General features: G+C 33.2%; 1 protein-coding gene across 1 annotated transcript; it reads left to right on the forward strand.

The window, feature by feature from the left end:
• The first annotated feature begins 593 nt into the window (after nt 1-593).
• LOC130613540 (thyroid peroxidase-like) lies at nt 594-3,788 on the forward strand. The gene is made up of 8 exons (XM_057434870.1): nt 594-600; nt 710-732; nt 929-954; nt 1,044-1,132; nt 1,240-1,410; nt 1,533-1,752; nt 2,389-2,609; nt 2,695-3,788. The coding sequence occupies exons 1-8, from the start codon at nt 594-596 to the stop codon at nt 3,786-3,788; spliced, it is 1,851 nt and encodes a 616-aa protein (XP_057290853.1).
• Nucleotides 3,789-19,996: the final 16,208 nt, after the last annotated feature.

Genomic DNA, 19,996 nt, shown 5'->3' on the forward strand with positions numbered 1-19,996 from the left:
TCAGAATGTAAAAGATAAATTTTAATTTTAATGGTCATAAAATGTCAGCCTACCAAGGTTGATTTTATTTGGAAAAGCCTATCAAAAGTATTATCATGATATGTTTGAAATACCCAGGACAAAAAATGTTAAAACTCTCCACTTTATTGATAGTGCTTGATAATTTCCCTTTACAGTATTAAACTTGAGCTGCTAATCAATGTAACGATTGTAATCAATTGCGCTGAAACATGTAAACATAAAAAGAAGAAGAGAACAGAATGTCCGATAGGATTAATAGAGATAAAATAATTGATATGTGGGACAAAGATGATTGCCAGGAATAAAATTGTCAAGGAAGAATGATGTGCTGTTTATTAATCCTCAACATTTACAGGAGTACCTTGTGTAACAAAAACCGTTCCATTTCTCCACGCTATATCTTGTACTGTAACTCCTATATTCCTTTTAATAAGCGTGACCATTTGAACTAAATCCTTGCAGATAGCCGGAAGTAACTTTTGCATATTCCCTCCGCTGCTAAACCCAATTCAAAGTTTAATGTCTATTTTTTGACACAACGGTTATGAAAGCAACAACTCATGCTTATGGAAATGGGAAGTAAAAGATAACGAACAGTATAACATTGTGTAGCGACAACACTAATGCAAAATAGAGGGGATATGTTTTATATGAACATATCGTGTGTGTCATAAATCTTTTTTCATAGGAGCAGGGATAAGAGAGAATAAAGTGAGTAACATAAAGCAATAAAGAAATTTAACGAAACTAATCTTATCAGCAATCCTTCGATTTCCGCGGGCAGAGCACATCCTGAAACTTATTTTTGCTAAGAAAAACAATGACAAAGCACTTTATTTATTGGTCTCATGTTAATTTACGTAAATAAACAGACACAAACGGAATCAGGTATAATTGTTGTCGTAAGGGTAAAAGTATAAATACTGCTAGCAGGTACTAGTTTTCTTCACACAGCTTTCAGACTTCTAACAAGAAGAACAAATTGAAAGCACTAACAAAGGAATACTGTACGAAATTAATAGGTTTAGTGAAGAAACTAAAAAGACGAAGATGAAATCTTTACTTTCACCAGCACTGCTGTTGCTCATTTGCCATGCTGTATTTGGTCAACGTAAGTTCTTGATCTATATCACCTTATTCCGAATATTTTCATTTGAGGATAACTATTTACACCTTGTGCATTTTTTTCTCACTTTTTATCTCAAATTAATATTTTAGAAACTCCATTCAATCCTGGTGATACACTGGCGAACTGCATTTCTGTTGTTGCGAAACCAAAATGTGATTTCTTCAGATTGTTAAAAGGATTTCGAACAGTTGATGGTACCTGTAATAACCTTCAGAAGGTAACACTAGGAGCTGCCAATACACCATTAGCAAGACTAGTGCGTAAGTAGCAATTGAATAAGAATTTTCTTTTGTGATGGCTTGCAATGACGCTATCTTAGAACGTGACATTAAATCAAGACCAACTATTTTTTGTAAAAAGTGATATTAAATTTGTTTTTTAGCTGCAAACTATGCTGATGGACTTGATACACCTCGCGGATTTCCTCAAACTACTCCAGTTGTACCAACAGCTCGTGAAGTCTCTGATGCAGTGTTTCGAGTACAACGTCGCAACATAGAAAGAGCAAGGAGAGGTTTATCGGCAATGTTTATGGCATTTGGACAGTTGCTTGATCACGATATTGGACTAACTACGCATCCATCTTGCGATGTTTCGGCTGGGTAAGTTTCACATAAATTAAGATATAAGATTTAAAGACTATTCAAAATAAAAAGAATTGTCTTAATAACGGGCTATAATTCAACGCCGCGTTCTTCTGTAACAATTTTAAGACGAAACTGTTCTGAGGATTGACATAAGTTATAAAACTACTCTCATTGGTTATTTCTTTGCTTACCTGTGTGCTGGTGAGTAGATATATTTCAAGTCATATTTAGAGTCGCAAAAAAAAAAAAAAAAAAAAAAAAAATTAAAATGCGTAAAAATTGCTGATAGTACAATAATTTAAAAAACAACAACCCGAAATAGACCGTAAAATCCATTACCTCCTTTGGGAGAATATTTATTATTTAAGATGGACAAAATAATATCAACTTTTTAATGAAATTGACAACATTGGCAATAGCCACGTGCATTTGAATTTGATTTGTTTGATGTAATTGTTTTCGACGACGATAGATCTACAGAAATTCATCTTGTCTGTTTTTGTTTTTACAACGAGAACACAGTACGCCTTCTTGTCGAATATATTATTCGAGGTATTTTTCTAGCAGAGAATTATTTTAGCATCTTCTAGCAAGTTTTTTTATTAAAATATTAGCCATCAAATAAACGCCTAACGTTGTGTTCTTATTTAGTTGTGGATCTATCGAGGCTTTTACGTATCCATGCTTTCCAATATTGAGGACAAAAACTGGAAGTGCCTGTACATCATTTCCACGTTCATTTCCTGTCTGTCAAATCTCTGGTCAACCAAGAACAACAAGACAACAAATTAATGTCCTCTCCTCTTATCTTGATCTTGGACAAGTTTACAGTAACGATTTAGAAATTCACAAAAGTTTACGGCGGTTGGACGGTAAGTCAGAATTGCCTCTAGTGAAGTCATTGTAAATAACTTAAATGGTCTTTGTCAATGATAGGAGTTTTTATATTAATTTTAGGAACTGGTTTGATGAGAGTAACATCAGACAATTTGCTTCCAGTTAAAATTCCTGCAACAGACCCTGAATGTAACAACCCTGGCGGATGTGCATTGGTTGGTGACGAAAGAGGAGATGAAAATATTGCTTTGCACACGATGCATACTATCTTTGTCAGAAATCACAACTATCTGGCCAAAAAGTTAAAGAAGATTGCAAGAGTATGGAATGAAAAGTTACTGTTTGAAACAGCTAGAAAAATAAATATCGCTATTTGGCAACGAATGGTGTACGAAGAATTTCTTCCAAATCTTGTAGATTTAAGTCCATACCAAGGATACAACAAAGCAGTTGATCCCAGTATATTAAACGTCTTTTCAACTGCAGCATTTAGGTTTGGTCACAGTTTGATCCCGAACGCATGGGCTCAACTTAACAATGCCTATGAAAAGGCATTTGATGACATCTCTCTTCAAGCATCATTCTCTAATACGCGATCAATTCGCGAACGTGGAATAGAGCCAACAGCATTTGGGTTACTAGCAAATCAATCACAAAGGGTTGATGCAACCTTTGCTTTTGGTATTATTCGACGATTATTTGTTCCTGTTGGGGAAACTAGACGTGTAGATTTGACTGCACTAAATATTCAGAGAGGAAGAGACCATGGATTGCCAACTTATGGAGCTTGGAGAAAGGTATGTAATTTAATTGCAATCAACACTTTTGAAGATTTGGTAGGAATAATGCCGAACCGAACAATTAGAAATCTAAAGGAAGTTTACCGCAACCCAAACGATATCGATATATTTGCAGCTGGTATGGCAGAGAGACGTACCAATGGAAAAATGCTCGGTCCAATATTCCAATGCATTCAAAGAATTCAGTTCGAGCGATTGCGAGATGGTGATCGATTTTTCTACGAACGAGAAGGCATCTTTACAACTGCTCAAAAAGCTGAAATAAAGAAGATGACACTATCAAAAGTTTTGTGCAACACATTGAATGGAATTGTGTCAATTCAAGAAAACGCTCTACAAGCTGTTACATCAAGAACTATTCGAAAATCATGCGAGAACTTACCTGGTCTGAATTTCAAGAAATGGCTTCATTAGACGACGAACATTGTACTCAATAGTACGCCATTTTGTTATATTTTGACTTTAATATGTATGAATATCTGATGTAAAGATATTTTATTCTGTTTAGCTTTGTTGTCTCATCTCGTTGTTGCTTTAAAAATGTGTAGTCATTACGGGATGCTTTTTTGCCATAAATCTGTGATACCTCAGTGTGATATATTCTCATTTGTAAAAACTTGGATAGCATAATAACTTAATTAGCATCTTTTTTTCCATTGATATGTAATTTTAATTATTGATCTTGTAGTGATTGATAATAATAATTAAGCATGTCTGCAATGTGTGTAATTGTAGCAAGCATTAAGGGTTGAATTCTCTTAAAACATTCGTGAATTCAAACATATTTTCTTTCCTTTTACAACACAATTTAATACAGAGCACGATGGGTACAGGATCGAATGTAGTTATAGTCAAGGAAGGATAAGTACCGTCTATATCTTACATATTATCATCAGACGTAAATATTTGAACGGTCGAGCCTGACAAGGGAATGCACAGGGATGCGTCGGTGCCCCGAAAGTGCCTGTAAATGTAACTCGCTCCAGAACTTGCGAAGAGGCCTGAGCCTGGATAATTGTTTTTACTAACCGATAAAATGCTGTGAAATCTTGGAGGCTGGAAAATTCAAAAACACAGTAAACTTAGTATAGATTTTATGATTTAATATAGTTTAGGTAAATATACTGTAAGAAGTTGTTGACTGCTAACTTTTGCCATATTTTCCGATTTTGCTGTGCATTTTGTTGTCTGCTCCTAACTTCGTACGCAACTGTCTTTCTAATGTTGCAACTAACAACTTTATGTTTTACAACAAACGAAAAATTATTGCTACGTACAAATTTTATAATTAAGCAACTTTTATGTGGTACAGTTAGTCAATGTCTTATAGCTAGCCAATGTGGTATAGCTAGCCAATGTGGTATAGCTAGCCAATGTGGTATAGCTAGCAAATGTGGTATAGCTAGCCAATGTGGTATAGCTAGCCAATGTGGTATAGCTAGCCAATGTGGTATAGCTAGCAAATGTGGTATAGCTAGCCAATGTGGTATAGCTAGCCAATGTGGTATAGCTAGCAAATGTGGTATAGCTAGCCAATGTGGTATAGCTAGCCAATGTGGTATAGCTAGCCAATGTGGTATAGCTAGCAAATGTGGTATAGCTAGCCAATGTGGTATAGCTAGCCAATGTGATAGAGCTAGCCAATGGGGTATAGCTAGCCAATGTGGTATAGCTAGCCAATAAAATTTTTTTTTGCTAATTTTACTAGACTGATCTAAACTTTAATAGCTAATAAAAGAAGGGTATCGAACTATTTTACGAGCTATTGAACTTTTATGAAATGTGCGCATGAGAGCATGAGTGAATGATTTTTTTAATTCTAAGTATATTAATTGTTTAAAAAAATAAGATATTAAAAATCGTCAAACATTTCATAACAGCATTCAATGTAGCAAATGTGGGAAATCTTAAGAAGAAATTTGGCTTCTCTATATCCTTACGACGAAAATTGTATTTTTGTTCCTTTGTTTTTTTCAACTGTTTTTTCTTTTAGAGCAGCCGTTGTCGAAGCAGCATCTAACAGTTTCAATCAACTAAGTATTGCAAAATTCAAATATTGAACTATCTGATATATTAAACCTTTCTGAAATCATCAATTTTACATTACAAAATTTTGTGTTATGGTATTTCTAGAATTTTCTACATCGATTTTGAAGACATTCATTTAACCTTTTTTTATCAGCATAAATTCAAATTGAATATTCCTGCAATGCTCTTTAAAAACATAAATTTTTGATTAAGCGAGACAACGTGTTTTTTAGCACGGCGATGGAGTTTTTTTATTTTTTTTTAGAGATGATGCTAACTGTAGCTACCCAGAAACGCAGTTAGACTTTTCAAGAAAGAAGTGGAGGTTATGCACCTAGTATATCACTAATTTTTAAATTTTATGAGCTCCTTCTTTAGCCTTACTTACACCAAAGCTAGCTAGCACAGTAGTAACAGCTTAGCTAGCATAAAACCAAAAAAAACTACCTATTAAGTTCTCAACGAATTCTCTTATGCTAGCATCATATGAAAACTCTTTGAGACAAATTTCTGAGCTTTCTAGCTGCTACACATGCTGCACAGTGAATGACATAATTCCGTCTAATTAGAAATGTCCATCATAAAGCTTTTTTTGGGTGTTACATCCATCCACAAAATATGTTGGCTCTTTTCAAATTTTAAGACAAAGTCAAGGCCTAAAAAACAACAAAACAGCAAAATCAACAAATAATCATGGCTACTTATTCTACAAATAATAATTTCTGTCACCCGCAAGATAAATGTTTATATAAACATTGACATGGTCATATTTTCCCGACAACAAAGACCATTTTTTAAGATTGCATGACAGAGGAGTTGGGGAAGGGGAGAGTCATATCTTCTGCGGGTGATTGTAGCTAGCTATATATCTTGTTTCCAAGAAATTAAGACGCATCGCTGACACCAGTGCCTAGATATTTACCTACGGGTGGGTATAACGGTGTTTGATGCCATGTTTAATTAACACATGCTTACAATTCTTGGTTGCCGGATTCTAAACAAAATGTTGACCCAAGGACTAATGCGTCCCGAAAAGACTGCTGTTTTGTTAATACAGCAACCCCTTCATGATCATGTGTCTTCAAATTAAGCCTTTTTTCGCTTTTTTACACAAGTGTGAGTTAAGTTACAGAAACGGAAATTATTTCTATGCTTTTTATATGGGGAAACATTTTCTACATCAACATCTATTATCTATTAATAATTGCTTCTGAGGAGCGATTCTTGTGCAATCCTTAACACATACTGAAAATCTTCAAACATTTTTTGGGTTCAATAAGAACAACTTTCAGATTCAAGATCTGAAAATCTCATAAATTTCTCCATTGGGAAATGATTTCCTGATATACAAATAATTTTCTGATAAGTAAGTATTTTCCATTTCTGTAACTTGACCCGAACTGTACACTGATGCCGCATACCATTCTTGTCCCGTTTAAACTTTTATCATTTTCTGTTATACATCAGGTTCTAAACAAAATGTGTCCTGCTCCATGGCATATTGCATCCAGAACACACTGCAGTACTGCTAATGCAGAAGCCCCGGGTTATATTTCATCAAATTCAACCTTTTTTGGTTTGGCAAAGATAAAACCGTTTGATCAATTAATATGGAGCATGCGGGAACTTGGTTTTATAAATTCAACCACAAGGGGTATCTAAATTATTTTCCTTTCGAACATAGGGGACTCTGTCACCCGCTCCACAACCCTTTCTATATTTATTTTAGACTGAAGATAACCAACACACCTGACTTATCTTCCGGGATAAAACTATCCCGGCTTTCTGACATCTAATGTTATGATTACACTAAATTACTGAAAATAGGTGCAATTTTACAACAGTTATGCTTTATATATCTACACAGCGGGAAGAAAATATCTGCTCACTTAACAAAAGTCCCTTCTATTACCGAGATAAGTTTTCTGGCTTCATTTTGTTAAGAAATTTTAGGTAGCAAAAGTTCTACTTACCTAGACTCTCACCTTATACGATAATACTGTACCTATGTATTTATACTGGGGGGAGGGGAAATTCCACAACTGATTTTTGCATTACTGAGGGCTTTTATCCATTTATTAATTCCCGTATTTGGTTTTTTTGTGAGCAAGAAAGGGTCGTGCTACCGGAACATGAAATGAGGTATATAAAGGACGGACAAACCCGTGGATTCATCCTATATAATTTCTATAATAATAGTCGTATTATGTGTGTCGGCTAAAGCTAAAAAACAAATATAATATATTTTTAAGGATTTTTCTGTGACGGGCAATTACCCATGGATTTTCATCTGGCTAACCAGTACTTATTTTCTCCTTGACATCTTTCATTTTATATATTATGGGAGTTTTTTATTTAACTTGAATAAAGCTAAGGTGGATTTCTATAGAAAGGCATTTTGCGCATTGGCGACTAAATAACTTGAAAGGATTTTAGCTGAGTGCGAGCATTAGACAGAAGGAAGCACTGACACGGAAATTATTGTAAGCGAAAAATCATCGGGCACAAAATTGGATTTCTAAACTTGGAGATTGGCTATGCGATTTTTTTTCACAATGTATTTCTCGTTTCCGATCGAATATATTGTGATGTACTAATTTCAGACACATTTACTTTTGCGTCCGGGCTATGCGCAAATCGATAGGTACACTTTTCTCTTACCGGTTAGGATTCTTTATTGGTCGGAACAGGTCCGTTTTGGACAATGTTTTGTATAGTAAAATTACAGTTAATTAATTTAATTCTCTCTTAATAAATTTGCATTTTTTATTACCATTTCTTTAGTTCAGTAGAGTGTTAGAGAATTTATATACATTTTCAAAAACATGCTTGCATCCATCAAAGAAAGTTATTTCCGTCATTTTGTAACGATTAGGAACTACATTTTGTCCACTTTGTTGCTTTTCTACTGTAAATAACAACTCGTCTTCTAATGCTTCATCGGACTGTAAATTCAAACAAGTAACCCCGGACAAAAGATTAGTGGGGAAGAGAGGGGAATTCAAAGAACTCAACCACAAGCAATTGATAGATTCATTTCTATCGAAGGAACAGGCACTGCACACCTGTCAAATTTTACTTGTCATTGTTCACAGCAGACTTAGATCTTCCAATCATAGATTATTTACTTAGATTCAAAACGGCCTTTTCCACCTAGGATTGTATATGATAACTGTAAGGACGTAGTTGGTAAAACATGTGCAATCTATGTATTGTTTTTGAGGGTCAGAAATAACCATTACTTTTACAGATGAAACGTTAGATGTTTGCATCACCACCAAACAGAGTAAACAAGCACAATAAATTTAAAATTATAGTTAAACATGCATAAGATGACAACCACGTGGTCGTTTTGGGCAGTTGGTCGTCTCATAAACGCTTCTGTAAGACGGCCAACCTCCGATGTGGCCATCTTAGACAGTTTTTTTTGTTTTTTTTATTTACGGAAACTTGCGCAGTTTGGGGTTATGCACGCGCTGTGATCTCAAAGTTATGCAAAATATAATACAAATATACATGCTTCTCTATGCAATCGCTTTGTGGTAGAACGGTTGGGGACGTTTGAAACTTTAAACATATTATATGATTGTCTTTTATAGGTATTATCTAACGGGGAGGATGCATAATAGTGGTCGCTGGTCGTGTTAGACGGATGGTCTTACGTAGTAAATGAATATATAACAGTTTGGAATGACCCAAACGTGGGTCACCCTGAAGTACACTCTCAAATCTCGTCTACGACAGGTTTGACTGTATACTGCGAAAGCAATTCTTTTGCGATACAATTAAATACACGAACTCAAATGTCCTTTTTTCATTTGGCTCTGAGAAATAAGTATTCATTTTGTTTCGCTTTTGTCTGCTTGTTAGATATAAAATCGTGTATTTTATATCGTATATCGTATTTATCGTTTTTAGATTAACAATCATTGTGAAATATGAAAGCGATAAGCATAGACAGAAAAGAAATCATTTATTACTCGGACTTTAACAGTATATTATTAATAGATCGAAGTCTGTGATGTGGTAGATATTCTTTTACGATGGTTTTATCATTGTCTACGTTGGTTCCAAATAAATATTTGAACCACAAAGGATTTTTACAGCGCTTTAAGTAAAAAATAAAGTCTCGTCCTATAAGACACAACCGACTTGATAAGACTCTCGAATTTCTCCTACACATTAGTGCATTTAAAAAGTGTCACTGCGCAGTGATCTAATCCATCCAAGAATAAATTTATGATAATAAACTTTAATATTTTTTTAAATAGTAGATAGAAAAAGTAGATAGCCTTTTAGAACTTAAAGCACGCGCAAAAAGTTTAAGAAAAGTCAATCAGTGTGAAGTCAAATATTTAGGCAATGAAATAAAACTAAGACAACCCCATCGTCGACCTAAATTTTCTACCAATACCGAAAACATACTTCTCAAGTACGCAAAATCCTACAGAAGACTAGAATTTGTGCATCAGAATTTTCAGCATCGAAAATTGCTGATAATTACCTTTCAGAATTTGCAGGTTATTCGATTTAAAAGAGTAAACAAACATTCAACAAAATCTCGAATCATTTAATTAAATTTATCTATAGCATATTAGTGTCTTTAAGATAAAGTTTGTCCTAGAAGACATGCCTGTTTTTGCATCTTTTGATATACTATTCATAACCTAATACAGTTGTAAGGGAAATTACTAAAAAATCGTTTTCTTGATAAGTACGAGTGATAAACTAAAAGATATTCTACAATGGGTTGAGCTGCCTGCCAAATACTCTGTAGCTACGTGACTTAAACTGAATAGACTGAAAGGTAGGCTAAAAAGATAATATCAAGGAAATGACTTAAATTAGAGTGTCTCAAATGAATCCTAAAATATAGTCGAAAGTCCATCAGCGTAACAATGTTTCATTCATTCAAAGCACTTCATAATAAGCACTTCATTACGTCAAATAGGTGACATAATCAGGATAGAAGAAAATTAAAATAGAAAGCTATAGATTCAAGCAATTAATCGAATGGTTCGTTTATTATTAGAGTCTTTGGTACCATGGTGATAACTCCCTAATGCCACGCGATTTGTGTTGTGTTCCATTATAATCGGTATAATAAGATCACATTCAGTGGATTAGTATTTAAAAGAAGCCTACAGCAACGACATCATGAAAAGTTTTATTATTATTTGACTTGACTCTCAACTAAAAGATTTATATTTTTTTGAAAAACTTCAATCTTGTGGATACATCTGTTTAATGTTATTGGTGAGTGCTAAAAATCTACATATCTAAGGTACACATACTTTTTTCGTTTTTTTGCTTTATTGGCAAAACTTTCGTTCTGAAATCACTAAATTGTAATTCTTGATTCCGTAGACATATATAATTGTTTTTTTTAGGTAATGCACCTTTATTCTTTTAAGCTTGGAGTCAGATGCTAATTTAGCAATTACAGCAACAGTAATCTAGTAAACTTGTAGTGAGTGATATTTTTGTTTCATGAGAATTTATATTGTAGACATTTAGTACCAAACCTATCACTGTTGTTAAAGACTATATACTTACAAAAGCATCTTTTGGAACATTCAGCAGGAATAGTACATTTTGGGGGCTTTTTTAGCTGTAAGTATTGCTTGAAAATATGTTTTAAGATTTATAAGCTTTTGCTTCACAGTCATCATTATATACCCTTTAGAGAGTAATGATGCAGAGACTAAAGCTCTCCGTCAAACGAGTGATGTCATTTAGACGATACATGAGTGCAATTTCCACTTACTAATAATAAATTTACTTTGACTCTTTTTTTTTGATTTTATGATTACCTATAAAGATGACATTAATGTTCAAATAATCTGTTATTGAAATTAAAATGGGTTTTTGAAAAAATTTCAAGCTATAAAGACATCATAATACGGAAAAAACTGATAAATGGAAATAAAGGTAAATGCTGAATCCTGAATGTTTTTACCAGCATCTGAACTTTTATGATAACGCAATTAAGTGATGGTAGTACATAATCATTTTTTTTTGTATCAGTACACAGTTATATTTAATGAGGAACGTTATATTTGATGCCATGATGAGATATGCAATTACTTTGCCAGCCTATCTGATCGTTGCTGGAAAATTGATTTAAACAGCGCCATTTCTTATCAAAAAGCTATCAGCGAACAATAGCCAAGCAGCAATTAGGCGGTAGCAATATTCAGTATCTATTATTTATGGTAACAATAGAAACAGCGAGAGACAACACCAATTCAATTACAAAAACAGCAACTAAACACCTGTTTCACAGTTTATTAATAATTCGATAATTTGATCCACCATTTGATGGATTAGTTGAACTGTCTTTGTCAACTTAAAGCTCCAGTGAGAATAGTGGAGGAAACGTGTGTAACCGTCCTTGCGCTCATCAATCAGGCTATAATAATAGCTAGAGGCTGTGGGTTTAGTAATTTTGTCAACTTGGTTTTTTTTCCTTAGAAGATACGTTATGCTAGAATCGCCGCAGCTTTAACTTCTCATAGTATAAATTCTGTCTGATTTATCGTTGAGAGGAATTAGCGGTCTGGTTGTTTCCTATGCACTTTCTGAACAAGAAAAATAATCGTAACAAACTGAAACGTATATAAATCGGTTACCGGCAAAATATGTAAAACATATTAAAACCTTAACACATTTCCAACTATTTTTAACTCAAAAGAATTATAGAGATAGCCTGGACACCTATTTAGAACTAAAAGGTATTACAAACGCAATAAAAAATGGTAGTTTTGTCTTTCTCGTTCTGTACGTAATTATTAAATAAGAGTGGACAAAGATCCTCTCGAAATTATAAACAACTAGTTTTATTAGCAACAACAACAACAACAACAAGTAACCAGGTGATGTGTGCCTGTGTATTGCCAAAAGCACAACAATACAGTTATTCTTAGCAGAAGTTAAGAAAATAGTAGCGGGTATTTCAGCCAATCTTGTTTAAAATAATCAGGCCTAATTAATCTGAAGGGAGCCATGAGATAAGCGTATTGTGATTGCCTTGTAGTATTAAATGATGGAAAATCCACAAAAGACAAAAAGCTCATATTAAAGATTTTTATCGATGGCAGCAGTGGTTTAGCTATCCTAACTAGCGATTTGAGCTGTGCTTTTAATTGGCAATATAATTTCCATTATTTTAAGATACGTGACGTCGGATTATGTGATTTAATTCAGTCGGGATGCATAATTTTTTTTACCGTAAATACATTCTGCAAATGTTGGTTTTGTCTGGTTAACACGATTCTCTGAGAGAAAAATGGGCTGTGAAAATCAGTTTAGTTTTCTTAATTGCTCCACATCTCTGCCTAGGAAGATAGTTTCCAGCCATAAGGATTTTGAAATATTCTTTCACGATCATATGCTTGACAGACTATATTCTTGCAGTTTCTTATGGTTTGGAGCCAGTAATGGTCATGAAAACTTTTGAAAGCATCTATTTTTTATTATTTTTGCTTCCTGTTTATTTCATCCAAATAATCAATTCTGCCACGTGTGCTAAGACGTGGCAGAAGTGTTGGGGCAAACATGGAGATGCAATAATGGAATATAGATTATTAATATCTAATTTTAACAAGGCCAAAACAGAAAGTGCTGCGTTTTAAATATTATAGTCTGGGGTATAATTAAGGCTGGACACAGTCTAAATTTTTTATGATTTTATACTTTCTTCTATACAAATAGATGCCCAATATTTGTTCCTGTTACTAAAAAAACGACGTTTTTTGTGCATTACTCTGATCTAATTAAACTTATTGTTGACATTTTGAAGAAAATTCAAGAAAAATGATGACGTCAGTATTTATTTGTTAATGTCAAATCACTTTTTCTATTATGTTTAGTTCGAACAAAATTTAATTGGCATTTAAATCCGTTTACTAAATTCTATGAGATTGAGATGGATTGTAAAAATTAGTTTAGTGTTCTTAATTGTTTCGCATCTCAGCCTAGGAATAATCTTAAAACACTCACAAAAGTAACAAGAAATTGTGATGGCCCTCATAGCTTTAATACTTAAAGTTTATAAAGGTTATTTTAGCATAAAAGCAACTTATATAGAAAAATAGGATGATATTCAGGGAAAATCGAATGTGAAAATCGAACGTTTATAAAAATATATTGAGAAAACGTCTTACATGCAAGCATCTAGTGACCATTATTTATTTGTTCATGAAATCTTCAAAAATTACAGTGTTATTGCAGAACATTTTTGTTGACCCAATTTTTTCGTTAACATGAGTAAGTAATTACACTCTTACGTGCAAGTATCTAGTGACCATTACGATATAAACCGCAATCTTATCTTTGGCATTAAGATTCTGTAAATCTTATTCTTTTCTTCTTTCATGCGTGTGGTATACCTTCTTTTATATATCAAACTAATATTGTTTAAGTTTTAATAACAAAACCTCCATTTCGCGGAAACTCTAAAACGGACAAGCCTCTACAATGGACGCACCGATTCAAATTACCCTTTAAAATTAGCCATTTTGTGACGGACCCAGCCATCAATTGATCATAAAAATCAAATGAAGATCCTTTAGAAATTTATTTATATACTACTTGTGACAAATTCAATATATCATATTTAGTTACAGGAATAAAGCAAAATTTCATTCTTTTCGAAAAAAAGATGCCATTTCCACAGCTTGAATAGGGTCAAAGTAATCTCAAGAACAAAGGTTGCAGCCCAGTGTCATCTTGTTAGGTCTATCATCATGATGAGTGCTCACAAAAGAACATCAAGGAGATCTTACAGACTCAACACAGTACATCTTCTGCAACTAAATCAACCATTTCAGTATTAAGTCTAAACTTATAGTAAACAGCGCAGCTTTTTGAAATGTTTCCTGAAAAGTTCGAGAGGAAATTGAACAAAGACTAGGACAAAGCATACACAGATTTAGCCTTTATTGTCTACGTTTTTTTATTAGCAATTTGAGGACATCCCTGGCATTTAACTTATTTAACTTTAAGTTGAAAACCATCAATCTCTCTTGCAATAGAGATAATCGCTAATGCAATAATCTAACGAAGTATACAAAATAAGACTTATTAGAATCTAATGCTATTGGAAGCTGTGAAAACCACAATGTAAAAATGGTAACAACTGAAATTACTATTTAAAGTATTCTAAGACGATAAGCAAACAAATGATTTCCATCAGAATGAAGTAGACATAGATAGCTACACAGGAAAGCGTTTTCTTTGATGTGGAAAGGATGTAGTCTAAATCAAGGTTGTTTACTTACAGGATTTTGTGGTTTCTCTCAAAATTTTAATCCATACGCGACACGTACTATAAGCGACGTGTTAATTTTACAAAAGGCAAACATCCGCAAAGATAGCTTCCGACCATAAGGATTTTATAAATTCTTTCACGATCATATGCTTGGCACACTATACTCTTTCAGCTTCTTATTTTTTTGGGTTAGGGTTAGGGTTAGGGTTAGGAATGATCACTTTCGAAAGTATCTATTTTTGATTTAGAAGTTCTTTACTTCCTGTTTATTTCATTAAACTAATCATTTCAGCAACTGGTGCTAAGGCGTGTCTTTCATTGTTAGGGAAAACATGCAGATGCACTAAGGGAATATAGATGATTGTTATCTGAAGGCCAAAACAGAAAGTACTGTATTTAAAAAAAATTGCGATTACCACAATTTCTTTTAAATATACCGAGTTATCTTACAGTCTAGGGATAATATAGGCTGGGACACAGCCTAGAAATTTTACAATCTTTTATCTTTTCCCATACGAATAGATGCCCAATATTTATTCCTGTTGCTAAAAAAGATATTGTTGTGCATTTTATGATCTAATTACACTTACCATTGACACTTTAAAGGGAGTTTAAGAAAAATGATGACGTCAATATTGATTTTTTGATGTCAAATCACTTCTTCTATTATGTTAAGTCTGTCAATACAAGCGAAACATAGGATGGTAATTTTAGTTTTGGTTTCTGTTGCAATTTTCTTTATTCCGCATATCCAAAATTGTTTTGAATTACTTCAGATTTTTAATTTCTTGTGCACTTTCAAAAACAGGAGAAGAAACAAAATCCAAGTTGAAATAGAGATTCTGCCTAAAAAACTCCAAAACTTCTTTATTTTCATTTTTACACTTATGTTTTTTTTAAAAAATTTTTACGTTTATTCACATGCAGAAAGTAGAGCAGAATGATGTTTCAAATACATGAAAAACGCTATTTTGTTGTTTTGCTTTTACTCCCCTTAAACTGAACATTTTATGACTAATCCAAGGCAACACATTGTATGCTTTGACCGTATGATATATTAAAACACAGTAAATGACAACACTAGAAAAGTATTTGTTCTTATGTCAACAGCAATTTGTCTTTGTAAATAAACAGTCTCAAATACCACTTGTCGCCAAATGATGTTGTTTGTCACAATAGAAACACTGGCTAATGTTAAGTGTGCAACATTGGTAAATACTTTTGGTATCCTGAAAATAATTTATTGCTCATGTTTCTAAATATTTTTTAACTGCATGTGTTTTTGTTCATACGTAAGTACGTGCAGAAAATGATCTCAACCAGAATGGAATTGCACGAGTATCCCTCCCCTTCCACCCCGCCAATCCATCACATATTTCAGGTATTGCACTAGTAGGGGTTACGTGCTGCAACTTCACGGTTTTTTGCACATACTTCTTAGAAACATGTTATTAAGAAAGGCCTGGCCTACAAGGTTGATATTTCTGCAGACGCTTCCAAACGTGTTTTGCAAACAACAAAGTTCTACTTGCTTAATCACAAAAAATCAATATTTCATGGATAAATATCTGGTGTAGCTTGTTAAAACCATTGTTCTTTTTATATATAAAAAAGAACATATAAAATTTACAATAAAATACACGAAGCTTTTCTTAAATAAAACTTTACATCTTCAAGATGTAAAGTTTTATTTAAGAAAAGCTTCGTGTATTTTATTGTAAATTTTATATGTTCTTTTTTTATATAATAATCCTTCTATGGCGAAGAAAACAATTGTTCTTTTTGCAACAGCATTTTAATGGCATGTTTTAACCCAAACAGCTGGAATCAGGAGAATTTATGTTTGGACAAATTGGATAATCACACAATGTCTACCATGCTCTTAGCGTGTTACGCAATTTAGTGGTTTTAACTGACCAACATTACTTGTTTAACAGATAAATTTAGATATTGATGCACACACGAGGAAAAGTTTATTTCTAATTTAAAGTATGACGCCGTACCGGAATATTGCCTTTTTGTGGGAAGTTTCGGATAAAGTAAATAGCACTAAGCATTACCCAGAATTCAATTCTATTGTAGGTATAAAGATTGCATCTGCAATTCTGCGTCAACTAATAAGCTTGAGGAGACAAGGAAGTGCAGGTCCAAAGTAGAGGTACCATATCAAGTACAGTAAAGCATACCATACCAGGTCTTTATTATTCTATACCTTCTTATTGTTTCGATATTATGCTTTTAATTTTACTTTGTACGCGTTCTTACCTTTGCGCATACATCACAAACAGGTAGGATTTAGCTAAAAAATTGTGTAATAGATTTTTTATTATTCATTCTATGTCTTAGATATCACCCATTAGAATCGGCATAAGCGTTTATTTACCACTTAACGCGGTTTAATAACCATATATTTCTACAGGTCCGCTATTACACAGACAGCAACAACCCTTTGTGGAAAGCTTTCGTAGAAAATAAAAAGTCATGTCTCGCGTGAAAATGTTACGTGCATATTTCTTAGAGTTTGTACACTGAAAAATCAAAACAGAAAAAAATTCTTTATCCAGCCTATATAAAAGAAGTAATTCTACTCCTTTCGGAAAAGTAACCAAGTAAAAATATCCGAAAGGGAAATTACTGACAGATGTCACCCAGGTGTGTCAATGGAAATCTAGTTATTGACGTTAAAGAAACCGTTGTTAGCCTTGTAGGTGGTTTATGTATGTTCTGTATACGAAATCTTAAATTTTAGGAGAAGCGCAACGAGAGTTATGTGTAAATTCCAATGATTGCTAAAAATGAAAAAACGAAATCCGGTTGTGTTAGCTAATCACAACAAAAAGCATTTCACTGTAATAACTATTGTTATCTTTTGCTCTTTACTATTTTATTGATTTGCCCATATTCCAAGTGCATGATGATATTTTTCGCATGACCTCTTTTTACATAACAGAATCCAATACCCTGCATTCCTTAAGAACGTTTGTGTAATTGTGTTAGTTTCTTGCATAATATATTTGAGTTTGAAATATTTATCTGTTCAAATTTATTCCTAGGACAGGGCCAATTCATGCGCATGCTAAATTGAAAAAAGGCACAAGAATCCATTGCAAATTATATTAAAACTCTCGCAAAACGTAAATGATGAGATATCAATGCTATAGCAGCCATAGCTGTCATTAAGCTTTAAGTTCAAGAAGAATCAGAAAATTCCTAATAGCATTGTCATGGCACAATTTACATATGAGGCAGAAAACTAGTCTGTTATAAAAATAGTATGTGTCAGTAGGTAAAGGAAAAAGTTGCATCAAGACGTATAAGAATTGTCTAAAGAGCGGTTAAAGGGTGGAAAGATAATTAAAATATGTTAAAATTTATTGAGTTGTCCTGTGACTGTATAGATACGATATGCCAGAAAAATGAACACGATAGCCTTTATACTACATAAAAAAACTGTTTCAATTGTATAGAAAGCGAAATCACGAAAACAAAAATTAGTGCTTTCGTACGATAAAAAATTTAAACTCAGCGGTTAACAAGACGCCTTGAAATAAAAGTTATTCTAGTATGCCAGTCAAGAATGTGATTAATATTCTACACACTAGCACTAAAGCTAAGTAGATTAAATCTCAAGGATGATAAACTGAAGTGTTGATAAGAATCTAATTGCAGTTAGTTACGTCAACATAATGTGGGGCGTCAATATAGTGCAGCGACGCAAGAGAGTTGTTTGATGTGTGTTGGGAGTCAGATTAATGTCGCTATCATATTTCCAGTCTGCGTATATGAGTATTTTAAAGTAAAAGTCATTATGACTACATCTTCACGTAGATTATTTATTTGCTTTTCCAATATGACTATTTTACAAAATAATGTTATGCAGGAGAAGGCTTTTATTAGTGTTTTTCTACTAAGTCACAACAGGCAAATACATTGTTTACAGATTCCGTCTTGGTAGACTTTTATTTTGCGACAAGTGCAGGGAGGCCTGCCAGAAATAGTTGTGTATTTTTTGTTGTTAATGTGGCAATAATTATGTATGTAAAGAACATCGGCTATCTGAAAGTTTGCCAGCCGTGTTAAAAGATCAGTTATTTTTTGATTGGTGATCGTTGACCTAAGAAACTTATTTTGTCAAATTGTCGCTTAAGAACGTAAAAATCAACTTCTTTGTATTTGATTGAAGTCATAATCAAACAAGTTTATCCTTTTTAAAACACAAACATATGAGTATACGTTAACTATCTATTTCAAAGCCAAGCTAAAGTAAAAGCAACTTATGGATCAATGGAATTTCAAGATTACACGCTTCAGTATTAAAATGAAACCTCTGCCTTTTTTTCGTCACATATTTGCTAAAAAGGTTAAAAAGTCACAATAAAATGTTAGGTTAATCATGAAATCGTTTCAACTGTCTTTGTGTCGGAACATGACAAGTATAGATGAAAGGCTATGTTATGATAAAGTATTACACTTATCGATGAATCACAAGAGTTTCCTAAATAACACTTCGCACATGAAAAAACGCATAGCAATTCTATATTCTAAGACCTACTTAGCACTTTTATTATTTTACACAATAGGGTAGCGGTGGCCTCTTTTCAAACAACATGTTTATAAGTGTGTGTATTAAAATATTATAGTTTTGTTTAAGTAATGGACTAACGATATATATGTGTTAATTTAGCATAAAAACACACATAAAGCCGTCTTGTTTGACAAATGTAAAAGCAATAAAGATATTTCCGTATGTTTTGTTGAATTTGTTTTGTAACATAACAATATATAACATACTAAAATTCATCAATGAATGAACATCTAGCACACTTCGTTTTACTTTCGTAAAAATATTGTACCGAAATGAGTGGTAATTAAAAATCATTATCAAGTCATACGGAATGTTCAATAGATTTTTCTTTCTTCACATAATACAAATTAAAGTAAAATGGAGCACTTAATGACGTTACTATTAATCCTATTATCACCACTGCCAGCTGTACTGGCATGTAATTGGTGTTCTTGAAATTATTTGCGGTAAAAACAGGGAGGAGCGTTTAACAAAGGATGTCGGAGTAATGAAGCTCATTATGTAGTCTTTGCAACAAACATCAAGTTGAAGAACAAGTTCTTTTAACAAGCAAAGTGTGTTACTGCTGCGCTAATCTTCGAAGACACAGGAAGTATTTTTTTATTACGACTGCTTCTTTTCTTTTCGAAATATGTCTTTTTTACACCAACGTATATAACGCTAGTTTTTTACTCATATTTGGGCAACTATGAATTATTAAATCCTAACACTTCGTATCTAAAAACATCTAAGAAAATT

The sequence above is a fragment of the Hydractinia symbiolongicarpus genome, chromosome 11 (assembly GCF_029227915.1).
Source record: "Hydractinia symbiolongicarpus strain clone_291-10 chromosome 11, HSymV2.1, whole genome shotgun sequence".
Taxonomy (NCBI): domain Eukaryota; kingdom Metazoa; phylum Cnidaria; class Hydrozoa; order Anthoathecata; family Hydractiniidae; genus Hydractinia; species Hydractinia symbiolongicarpus.